Here is a 12,917-nt window from a genome sequence, read left to right as displayed (position 1 = left end):
TGCTACAGAACTTACTGCCCAGTTGAGCAGAAAAATTAAACAGGCCCCAGCACCAACTGTCACTGAAGGACTTAGTAGTATTAGAAAATAATGCTACTAGTAATTGCAGTGTCTTAATCTCAAAACTAAAAGAAGTTCTTTTTGTCTTTATATATTTGCATCTCTTTATTTGGATTGCAGTAACAGAAAATTAATTTTCAGTTTTTTAAATATATAAAGAATGAACAATATTCAAAGCATTTACTTTCAGCTTTCCTAGAGAAGAAAACTAGGGACTGCACCAGAGCCAGACATTAGCTGGATGGCCCTTTGCAGAAAAAGTGCAATATCCAAGCTTTCCCCATCCCAAGTCAATAAACAAGAGCCAAAGTCAAATAAAAAACAACAGTTTCAAGGTATCATTTAAACTGTGATGAAACACTAAGTGTACCAGAAATTGATTTCGCAAACTAAACTTTTACAACTCTGAATGGAAACAATGTTGGTGTCCTCTTGGGCTTAACTGTTCCCCCATATGCATTAGTGTTTTTTTGAAGTTTTAGCAAATGTTCACCACTGCATATAATAAAAGCACTTATCATTTACCTGAATGTCCCTGAAAGGTTTTATTATCCAGCAAATGAGCACAACAGATTTCTGCCTAAATGCATAATTATTTGATTACATTTTATGTGTAAAATATTCTTGAGTCAGAATTCCCAAATAATGAGATCTTGATGAGGCAGTGAGCACACTACAGATAAAGGTCTGAGCCCAATAAATATTTTATGAAAGCCAGCCCAGATGTCTCTGCAGCACGCTTTGAAGAAGCAGCAGAGGCAACCTGGAAAGTAGATGTGGATGAGGAAGACCAAACTAGAAAATGTGGAACACTGCCATTTTTTTTTTTTTTAACTGAAATGAAGCTTACCTACATAAAGGTTGGCAACAGATCCTGCAGAGGAGTAAAGAATAAACCAAGTATCAAATGCTCATATTTTAATTCCATTCAGCTATTGATATTAGCTTCTTGGTTTTTGAGCAAATTACTTAACATCTCTGCTTAAGATTTCCTACCTAAAGAAGTGATGAATATAGGAGATAGCTGATGAAATCACCAAACTCCATTTGGTTTCTTCCTAGAACAAAAGAGAAATCCCAAACAGAAGAGCTGATTTCCTACAAAAATACTTGCCTTTTATTCATGTTCTTTAAACATATCTACCTTGGAATACTCTGTATGCTAATTGCCTCTTTGCTGCTCACCCCCTACAAATTCTTTTAGCATAAATTTGTATTTCATAATTGTTAGCCCTTTACAAACCAGCCAATACATTCAGCTAGAGATAAGGTAGTAACTTTCAAATTAAGCAGGAGAATACAGCAGCATCAAGTTAGGCTAATGAGCTTTGGCCGAAAAGTTCTTCCTTTTAAAGCAGAACCTCAAGATGAAACATATATACATATATATATACATACATACATACATACACACACACACACACACACACACATATATATATATATATATATATATATAGTACTTTAAGGTTCACAGTTACTGGTAACAGTGTGAATTCTAGATACCAAACATGATAACATTTTGCTAGGTAACTGAGAAGTACTCAGAGACAAAACAAGAATGTTTTTAGGAACGAGGAAAAAATAGCTAGCTACCACATTGCAGAAAAATTCCATTCTAAAGTGTCCTTCAAACATCAGCTTAGATATTGGAACTATATTTATATACTGTGGATTGTTTAAGAGCATAGCCTTACAATGTGCTTCAGATGAGCCTATAATGGAAACATTTTATTGTTTCAAAGCAAGTTCCAGTTGATTGGCATACAGATAACTGGACCCATTAAGCTTGCACTTTGCTTAAATATTCCCGAGTTTCTTCCATAATATAGGTAGTAGGTGTATGTTTCACCATTCCTCAGTTAGGGGTGTCTTGGCCTTTTAGATAAATACAATCGCTGACACTGAAAATTTGTATAAGGATTTCAAACTGGGTCACTTACCTGGGGAATGAAGAGCTTTCCCTATAAGTATTTAGGTTTTAACTTCCAAGGGGAAGAGTTTAACTGTCTGTTTACCTGGCTTTCTTTGGTTCCTTTTAACTTTCGACTTAGTTGTCTCATAACTTTTTTCATAGCTGCTCTATTCTCTTATCAATCATATAAATTGTAAGAGCAATTTTGGGGCCATGGTATTGGACAAAGCAATTAGTTTTAGGCTCCCCAGTTTTCAATCACGAACAGGTTAACAACAACCACTGCTTTTGTAGCACTGGGCTTCCAGATTCTTACACAGATGAAACTTTGTGCCCAGCACAGTTTTGCCCTGTGGGAAACAGAACTCAAGATTAGTACCAAAACTTTCATAAAATTTGTTACTTAGACTTCATTTTGGATATCGTGCCTTCAAGCAAACAGACAACAGATTAAAAATACTGAGATACAGATGAATCATCATACACACTTCAGCAAAGTCACATTGCCTCCTATGGTTGTAGGTGAATAGAAGTTTAAAATACCTTTCAAGAATACTTTGAGGTCTTAAATGGGCATGTATCTGTTTTTATTACCTTACCCCTCCTTATGGCCTTTTTATGGAAGCTTTCCTAATATTGCCAAAACAAAACTGGTAATTTAATGAAAATGAACTGTAATGGAAACCCTTTCCAAAAATATCCTTATATTCACAAGCCTGATGTGGTGATTCATAGTCTTTATATAGCAGCTCCTTTCTCTACCTGAACTCCACCTGCACTCTAGCATTTTACTTGCAAGAATAATACAATTCCAGAGTTGTATCAAATACAGGAAAACTACAAAGAGAAACACTGTATTTCACTATTAATAAATCATATAAAATTCACAGCCTAAAAACAGTACTTAATTTGCATAACAGAACAACAAAACCAAGAGAATTCCCAACATTATCACCTCTGTCCTAAGCCTGCTCTTTCTCCAGACTTGAGTAGTAGCTGTACATTTTAAACAAAAGTATTATTCATCTCATTTAATAAAACAAATGGGTAAATTAAAGTGAGGAGATACATTCACATTTTAATTTTGAATTTGCTTACATCATCTACTGGTATCCCCAGTCTTACAAAGGAAGTTATATTACATAAAAGAAACCTAAGATTGGTAGCTTCTCCCTCAAAGGTTTATCATTCTGTCTGCATTGGGGGTCATGTTTAAAAGCTTTATTTTTCCCTGTTATTAAAATACAGATTTTTTCAGGCAGACTAAACTGAAAAAAAGTAGATTCTATGTTTTTTGAAGTTAAAATTATTTATTACCTATTTGTTCAGTTACCCCTTGTTGCATAGATATCAGTGAGAACTTCTTGTTGTTAACCTGGAGAAGTCTGTATTTTATTCCACAGAATCAGATTGAGTTTAGAACCCAGTAGTTAGAAAAAAATCTTACTATTTTTCTGTTTAATGCAGTGAGAGATTATTAGTGCCTCCTCATCCCTCCTCAGTTGCTTTTCTGAGTAGACCTGTGCTTTAAACTGCACCCATTTTGCTCAGCTCAGTACATTAAAGGCAGACAGGGTAAAAAGCAGTTTTGACTTTTAATAACATGAAAATCTGAATTGAAAACAATTAATTATCAAGCCAGTACTCCATGGCTGAAATTTCAGTAATCTGTGCAATGTGGTAAGGTACTCTAAAACAGTTTGCCTACCTAGTAACTGAAACACACCGCTCAGTATTTTAGCTAACTGGTCATCAACAGGATTAAAATAGGTTCAGTCTGTTAAGCTGTAATGTCTGTCTTGTCAGTCACCAGTGAGGTGATTTTTTCAATATAATGATTTTCAGCAGCACAGGTTCAGAAATCTCCTTTGTAGCTTATTTGATTTACAAAGACACTTCAAAGTTTGTTATAGTAGAGAAAGACTTTTTCCTAGTGGATGAATTTTTAGAAATATCAAGCTGTGGAAGAGGGGAACAGTTTTGTTCTAGGAGTAGAAATGGAAATTTGCTTGTAGATATTTTTACTGTGATAGAAACTCAACCTGTATTTTAGGGATGAGGATCTGCTCCTGTGCTAGATTTCCACTGCTGACATTCCATGGCCCTGATCCTACTTCTTCAGTTAGGAATTTTATCATCAGCTTCAATGGAAGAGGTGTTAGGAGTGCCAGTTTTTTTAGAAACACACATATCATATTAGATAAGACTTGGGGAAAGAAGGGAACTTACTCTCCTCCAGAATAAGTTACATCATTTTATGTCTTATAATTAATTTTTCAGTCTTAGGCATTTGTATAGCACCAATCACCAACAGTATTATCACTAAGGCACTGGACTGGTACTCGGATGACAGGAGATCTATCTCTCTATCTGTGGTTAACTTTGCATGTAATTGTATTTACATCTTTCGTTTTTCTTGGTACACCATTTTCTGCATTTGAAAATAGGTTATAATACAAAACGCCCTACATATATAATGTAAGAATTATTATAAGAATATTGCGCCGCTACTAATTACAAGGTGCTCAGATTCAAAAGTGATGAACACTAGTATTTCTGTGCATAGATTTACTGGTAAAAGAAAGTTATGCTGCAGGTATCAATTATGTGCAACATCCTGGAGCAGAATTAGCTCAAGTTCCTCAAATTAATTCCCCGTCACATACTCTGGGTTAAATCCTATCCTCAATGCCAATGATTCAGGAGAAAATTTAGATAAATGAAGATAAGCCTGTGGGCTCCTACTTATGACAGCTGATCCAGCATGCCTTCATATGCTTTACATCAAAGTCTATTCCTAACCATGTACATAGAACTCCAAGTTTCAGCTTCTCTTTGAAGAGAGCAGTCTTTATGCTTTCAGAAGCAGCTGAACCTTTTTTAGTCTCAAATTAATTTACCTCCCCACACTATTAAAAAAAAAAAACCAACAAAAATTCAGGAGATATCACTAATCTGACTCAGCAGCCAGTGTAATGCATATGTGCACTGACGTACAAATTGCTAGAAGTCCTTGGGTTGAAATAAGTTACTGCAAATGCACAGTAGCTGATTTTGAAACCACAACATCTCTACAATTTATTATTATTTTTACAAAATACCCAAAGTGATCAGACCATATAGGTTACTGGCTTGCCAAAGGTTATGTTTTTAAATCAAAACCATTTCTGAGTTACAGAAGTGCCAAAAACAATCTTGAACCAGTATTTTTTTTTTAACCAACCCCCATCCAACAAAACAGTTGTATAACTTAAACCAGAAACAAGAGTTTATGTTGGAAAGTGTTTAAAAACCAACCCACCAAATCATGCTTGAGCAGAAGCCTTGTATGGCAAAGATTTAGCTTAGGGTAATTTAGTGCCAAGATATAGGCCCTCTATGGGTTTATAATGGAAATACTGACACAACCTCAACTATAGTGATGCAAATGTGCCCTAAAACACTGTATTTGTTTTTATTAATAAAAGTGGTAGTGTTTACATTTGCAAGTATCTTACACTTCAGCATCATGATGAATACTGAATAGAATGAGTAAAGTTTTGGCTGTAAGGTCAGAAGTTTCCAAACAGATGAATGTGAAGACAGACAGAAGTGAAAGTCCTCAATCATGACAAAAAGAAGTTCAAATAAATAAATAAAACAAAACTAGGAAAATATGGGTAAGCATTAGGTTGGAATGGTTCAATTAACTGCAAATTATGGCCACTAAATTAGAGACAGAAGAAAACACAGTTACTTATTAAATAGCAAGCATTAAAGCTTTATGTTTTTGTATTAAAAAAAAAAGAAAGCTGTTAAAAATAAGACTTGCATTTACCAGGCCACCAAACTGCATGGACTAATAAAGAGACTAACAAAGGCAATACTGAGACATTAAGACACACACACATTCCATACTTGTGCAACTCAACCATATTCAATACATTGCCTTTTCCCCTCACTTAAAAAAAATAAAAAAGCATCCCCCAAACATTTCTGTTCATATAAAGCTTTATAGAAAGGTTTCTTAAAATGTTACTGTCTTATATAGTTCATTGTTATTATGTATCCTTCTCATTATTTGAGGAAGAAGCTGAACTTGTTATTTTAGTCTCTTTTTTAATGGAGGTGCTTTGTTTCTCTCAGATGAGAGATTACATTCCTTACACCACTATAGGTTTTCCCCATTAATAAATCTGGTGTTGACACCAACTCCCTCCAGGCTTAAAAAGAGTTGGCACTAAATTAAAGATTTTGGCTCCTGTAACTAAAATTAAGGCTCACAATGCATTTCATTTCCACTATTTATGTCCCATTTTTACCTATGGAAAACACCAGCCCTTAACCCACAGGCACTGGATACATTCTTAAATCGTAGAGGGCTATTTTGGATCATGTTCCCCTATCATTCTATGTGGTTCAGAGGGCAACTTTCCAAACCTGTGAACAGGAAAAATAGCTTTTTAAAACTGAGTAGCAACCGCAGCTATAATTTTTAGATGATTAAATGTCTTCTGAAAAATCACTAGTAATTTTGAATCAAGAGAAACTGGGACATTAACTTCATCAAATCCTTGCTCTTTACATTTGTGAAAATGGACTAGGTGATTAATTTTAATTAAGAAGTTTAGCCACAAAAGCCATGAAAACTTCAAAATTCTGAACAGTTGCAGTTCTTAATATTAAAAAGACATCCGATAACTGAAGCAAATCTAACTGCACAGACATCACTGACCACACCCTAACTTTATTTTAAACTGGACCTCTTCCCAAAAAAGAAACTTAACACAATATCTTGAGTGGAGGGAAGCTAGTGTGAAAGGCAAAGAGGCAAGTATTTTTTGTTTGTTTGTTTTCCTTGTAAAGTCACTGCATTAAGATCCAGATCAGTTTAGGGGTGTAAATGGAGGGGGAAACAGGAGGTTTGAGTAATATAGGCTAACACTGTTCTAGATGTGTTATTATAGCTGTAATTTCTGACTCTGTACAAATTGTACATGTAGGTTTAGACACATGAAAAAGTAACACACTCACAGAGACATAAAACACCTAGGTATAAAATATAAAGCAGTGTAGTAGTTACTAAAATTACATGCTCTCTTATTGCTACAGTGATTTTTGCTCTTTTTCTTTTTACTGTACCACATGTTGTTCTAAGCATATAATTTGCATAAATTATTCAAGTTTAAGAAAAATCCACACATCTTCACTTTAAGCTACTTATATAGTTAATATAAAACAAAAAGGTTCTAAGGTATCTCTTTATTAAAAGAGAAATAAAAATGTCATTTGAAACTGGAATTCAGTGGCCAAATCCAAGGGCAGTGCACACTTTGTCATTCTGGTAGTATTATGCCCACGCAGTATAAGTGGAGGTTGGTGGGGTATTTGGCCCAGTCTGGAGATGGTTACCAGACCTGCATGATGCCCTACGTGTCTGTTACTGTTCTGTTTGTCTTTAGTAAAAGGACTATGAATGACCAAAGACTAACATTTATAATTTGTAGCAAAATTTGGTTTATGTAGAAACAAGCCATGTTTTGCATTTGGATAGAGATTTAAATGAATTAAAGCTAAAAATTAAAAAGCATGATGCTGCAACATCTGGTCACTTGTTGAAGACCTCACTTTTAAAGTGGTTAAGTTTGCACAATTTGTACTTTTTTTTCCTTTTTTCTTTTTTTTTTTACTTTTTTTTTTTTTTTTTTTTTTTTTTTTTACTAAACAGTATTTTTCCTTCTTTTATAAACCAGAAAAACTAAACTACAGATAAATTTTCCCTACCTTGAGCTACTGCTGCAGATAGGGTTGACAAAGCTGTACAGCGCAATCAAACATACTTACATCTTAGCTCATTGTACAGGTACAGCCATAATCAAGGCACAAAGATCTTCTACAAGTTATTTTTTTCAATAAAGTTGTACAAAATAATACATTTTACAGTCTGTACAAGAATAATAATCCAGCAGTAAAATAAAAAATGAGGGGAGGGAAGAAGAAAAAGAAGGGAAAGACTGTGAGGACTACAGTCCAGATAATGATTTTTATAGCAGACGGGATCATCAGTGGACAAACTGAAAACAGTGTGTGGTTAACTCTTTCTGCAATCACAGGCTATACGCAGTTCAATTCGTAAATGTCCATGGTTGTCTTAAGACCACCAAGACTGGATTTAAAAATACCCTTCTGAAAGGTAGCAGTTGGTTTTTGCACTGTCTAGGTCTGTTGTAGAATTGTCAGTATTTCCGTTCAAAGCCACATTACAGTCAGAGAACCAAACTCAAGTGTTTATCTTCAAACTTGGTCTGTGACTTGGCACCTTCTTTTCTCTGATGCAGTGAATGATATAAAGTGGAGATCACGTGTTATATGATTATGCCCACAACAGTGCTAAATTACCTAAAGTTTTCTCTCCCCAATTTTTGTTTATGTTTTAAATTTTTATTCCCAATTCTTTCAGGTGCTCCACATTCAGGGCTTTTAATTAATTAGTTTTTATTTCTTTTTTTCTTTCTTTTTTTTTTTTTGTTTTTTTTTTGTTTTTTTTTTTTTTGTTAATAACAGTGTTAAGGAATCCTCATGGAAACGGCCTTTAAGTGTTAGGGGCCATCTCAAACTGTCCGAGGGGTACAGAAGCAAGCTTAGAAGTGCTGCTATTGTCCAGCAAGGAGAAAAAGTTGAGGGGTGCAAATCAATGGGAGATTCAAACAGTTCTCTTCCACCCTATGTGGGCAAGGGTGTTTTTTTTTCTTTTTTAATATGGAATAAGGAGTCCAAAACACAGAAAAAAGTGCTCTCCATCACAACAACTCGTATTGGCGAAGGTGCATGCGCTGAATAATGTCCCGACAGTCATTGAAAACCCTCCGGATGTTCTCTGTATCCACTGCACATGTGAAGTGAGGATAGCAATAGTGCCTTCCATCTCCACTTGCTGTGCTGATTCTCTGTTAAAAGTAATAGCGAGATAATGTGTTAAAATAAAACTAACTGGAGGAAAAAACAAACAAAAAAAATCTAACATTCTCAAACCTCAGATGAATGACAGTTAACACAATTAAGTGCCAAAAATGCCCATGACTTCTCACAGTCTCTTCCTGAATCATTAAATTTAAAAGGAACAGAATTATGCAGTGAGGTCATGAGTACTAGGGAATTTCAGAGCTGAAAGAGAATCATGGAAGTGCTATTATTTATATGCAAGTTTGGGGAATTTAGCCACACGACTGGTACTCAGTTTAGCCATACAGAAGGTGGAACTTTGCTTCAATTATACAAGCTTTTTAGGCCTGCTTTATGCTTAACACAGTGCCTCCCTCAAAATTTTATTTTGTTCCAATTTAAACCAGTCCCCAATTTGACTGTCATACTATTACAATAAATTGTAATAATATTTTAAACATGTCTATTATAGCTTCAGCTGAGCAGCAATGGGAAAGACAGTATGAACAGAGCATTGCTATTTTGCAGATGACACATCTTTTGATTAATCTTTAAATTATCTTTAGAACTGATGCATAGAATAAAATCTGGCCCCATTAATAACAGCAAGATTTCACTCACTATTTCTTGTTTGAGGTTTATTAATTCTCACCAATTCTTTTGTTATATAACTCATGTACTTTGTCAACAAACAAATACAGAGTAGCTAACAAACAGCTGCAAAGCTTTTAAATCTAACTTAGTGCAGACATTAAAAGTAAGCAAACTAGGAAGTAACAGCAGTTTTGATATATTAGAAGGTGTTTAAGGTTATATTTGAGAAAACTGACACATAAAACACTGAAGGAAATGAAATACTTACAAGAAACTCATCTCTAATAAAATACTTGGCCCTTGTAACTCTGGGATCCTCACCAGGCTCTGGTGTTGCTGATTAATAATAAAATGAATATCTCATTAAAACAGATGCTCCTAAAAATTGTAACTTGTTCTGTGGTCTGCTCACACGCGATAGAAGCATTCTTTGCAACACTGACTATGAGATACAGCAAACATATTATTTAAACCAGCAAGATTTCAGGAGAACAAAAGAATATTACAGTGTCCAAAATATCACACTTTTGGCAGATTACAAAAATGACTGCCAACATGGCTATCTACAGGGGAGACCAGAGGACATCTTTGTGCCTATTGGGTGTCACACTGCAATTACTTGGAAACAATAGTAGTGACGTTAAACTATCATAATAAATAAATAGATATATTTATTTTATTTACTACTGAGCCATTTATAACTGTATGTATGTATTTGCATAGTCCTGTGAGGCAGATGCTTCATTACAGACTTCATATTTAAAAAAAGGATCACTTTGTTGACTTTGCAGCAACATCCTGTGACATACACCAACAGAACCAACCTTGAATCTCATGTCTCAAAGATCACTGCTGCATCTCCACAGTAGTATTGGTATGAGTTGTATGTGGTCTACCAGTATAATAACAGGATCTTGTCATGATGAAATTATTAATATATTCAATGTACAAAAGACAGAATTTTCCCATTATTAATACATATTATCTAACATTACGGTTTTGCTGAAAGGCACTTAAAATTATGCAAGAGATCTCAAATCTTAGCTGAGATGGCCAAAAACATTACAAATATGATTAACAAGGAAACGACAAATTTGCTGATAAAAACAAACCAAAAACACCTTACCATCATCTGGTGTAGTGTAGCGAGCAAATTCTGGAAAGTAGTCTTCAATTTTAGATTTCCCTGCCAAAACTTTCTCTGCTAGCAAATCTTGTTTATTCAGGAAAAGAATTACTGAAATGGTCCGTAGCCACCTATAGAAAATTGAAGCCAAACACTGTGAGAAGACATAGCTAGGATTAAATAGTAAAAAGAAACATAATCTAGTACTGGAAACAGCATATTCAGACGACACACTGTAACAAATTTGAATAGTTCTTTTCCTACTTAAATCCAGTGGCATAATTCAGGGCATACACACCCTGGATCCTATCTGCGTGTTTCTAATTTGAGGAATGAAATTTACTCACTCTCTACTGTTTATCCACATGTATCAAATGTGTGAGCTTACCACTTTTTCATTTACCACTACATCACTGCCTTAATTACCTCATCCTCGATATGGCAATTATTATTTTGTAACTTTCAAGAATTTTCTTCAGTCAAATGAGTTTATTATATGTTAACGTAACAAGTACGCAGTTGTGAATAAACACTATTTTTGACTGTGCTGTGATAAGCAAATAAAATAGGCTACTCTGTAACAAGGCTTTACTATAATTTAGGTTACTAATTTAGATATGAACAATGAAACTTCAATTCACAGACCTGTTGTTCCAGATACTCTTGAAGAGGTTTAGTGCTTCTTGAAGCCGATTGGTCTGATTATCCTCTCTTATGACCATGTTGTAGCTACTGCTGGCCACCACAAATATGATAGCAGTCACATCTACACCAATAAATACCCACCAGTTAGAACCAAATTTCAGAAGAAATATCCAAGAATTCCAGAGTTCAACAAAAAGCTGTCAAACTTTCAGCTTCATTGGGAGAACAGTCTGGAATGCTATTGCTTCTTGCTTTCCATGCACCAAAAATAAGGAGAGTGAAGAAATCATTAAAGATAGAAAAGAAGCAAGCCAGAGAACAGCAGCTGATACAATGAAAGTATCTATAGAAAGGAATAGAAGGCACAGAGAGAAACTGAAGAAAAGAAACAAAAACGTTGAGAAGATTTTAGAAGCATTAAGAAGTTTAGAAATCAAAAAAAGACATAACGGTCTATGCTGGCGGACTCCAGAACAGCAGCAGTTTTCATCCATGTTAATAGTAGTAATAAAAATAGTAAATCACTATGGATTCATGTTAAATTGTCCTAGTCCTCCTAGTGTGCGCTATACTTCTTAGAGGCCCTTATCTTTCCACAGAGATATTCACAGGATCACAGACTCCAGGATGCTGTGATTCTGTGTGGCTCTGCTGCTCCAGACCCCTCATACTGATTTCCAAACTCATCTGCCTCAGACATCAACAGCAGAAGAAATACATCAGATCATGAGGTAACAAGAAGAGGAGGGAGCAGAGTGAAAAATCAAATAAATTTGTTATTAGTAATGTAGCAGAAAATATTGCAGAGTTCCACATATATCTGAAGTGTTCAGAGGATGCTCTACAACAGCAACTGTAGTGAAATAACAGAATTCAAGTTATGTTCTGTCTTTTCTATAGGATTTCATTATAAATTGTCTACAGAAAGGTAGAATTTTTCATAATTTCATAAATATTTTGGACCTCCTCAAAATAAAAAAAAGATAAAAATATGTTAATCAGCTCTAGCTTTATGAGAACTTGTGTGGAGAAAGATTTCATGCACTACTTTGCAGAGTAACAGAGTAAAATTTACAGCTCTAGGAAAAGTACATGCAACATTTCAGGATACAAACAAAACTACCTAATTTAAATCACATAGGGAGTTAAGAATATAATCATATAAACTAAACTTTGACTACAGCATCATTGTTAACATTCCAGATCGTACAAAATGCATTTTGACCTTTCCCTCTTATGCACATTCAGTTTGGTGCTGTGTTAGCATTCTAAGGAAACTAGCTTACATGCAGGTATTTAGTGTATTTGTATCTTTATATATTCAGGAATGACCTTCTCCTTAATGCTGTTTCTCAAGAAATGACATAAATACGCATGATTCTTTAGAAAGGTGCAGATTTATAAACTTTAGTGTAAAATCTTATGATAAGCATTTGGGGGTTACTGTACTATATACTACAGACTAAGCTTTATCTGACAAGATAGATGTTTCCTACTGTCTCGTACAAGAATAGTAAGTTGATGCTGATTTGGAAAGAAGTACCCAAGAGATAGCAATGTGGCTGCAATTACACATAATAATATGACATTCAGATTTTATACTAGTTTTATTGTAATTATATATATTATAAACGCATAAATGCATGTATATCTTCA

The 12,917-nt window shown here is 34.6% G+C and overlaps 1 protein-coding gene across 2 annotated transcripts in view; it reads right to left on the bottom strand.

Annotated features, from left to right (window-relative positions):
* Positions 1-5,024: 5,024 nt before the first annotated feature.
* GNAS (GNAS complex locus) overlaps positions 5,025-12,917 on the bottom strand; it is a 166,754-nt gene continuing 158,861 nt past the window's right edge. For both annotated transcript variants that reach the window (XM_062589525.1, XM_062589526.1), the window contains exons 9-12: positions 11,262-11,382; positions 10,617-10,747; positions 9,759-9,826; positions 5,025-8,901 (exon numbers count right to left, since the gene is read on the bottom strand). In XM_062589525.1, coding sequence (XP_062445509.1) covers positions 8,755-8,901; positions 9,759-9,826; positions 10,617-10,747; positions 11,262-11,382 — 467 coding nt within the window. In that variant the 3' untranslated portion in view covers positions 5,025-8,754. The remainder of the gene's footprint in view (positions 8,902-9,758; positions 9,827-10,616; positions 10,748-11,261; positions 11,383-12,917) is intronic.

The sequence above is a fragment of the Rhea pennata genome, chromosome 16 (assembly GCF_028389875.1).
Source record: "Rhea pennata isolate bPtePen1 chromosome 16, bPtePen1.pri, whole genome shotgun sequence".
Lineage (NCBI taxonomy): Eukaryota > Metazoa > Chordata > Aves > Rheiformes > Rheidae > Rhea > Rhea pennata.
The sequence above is the reverse complement of the archived record's forward strand: the minus strand, read 5'-3'. Positions and strand labels throughout refer to the sequence as shown.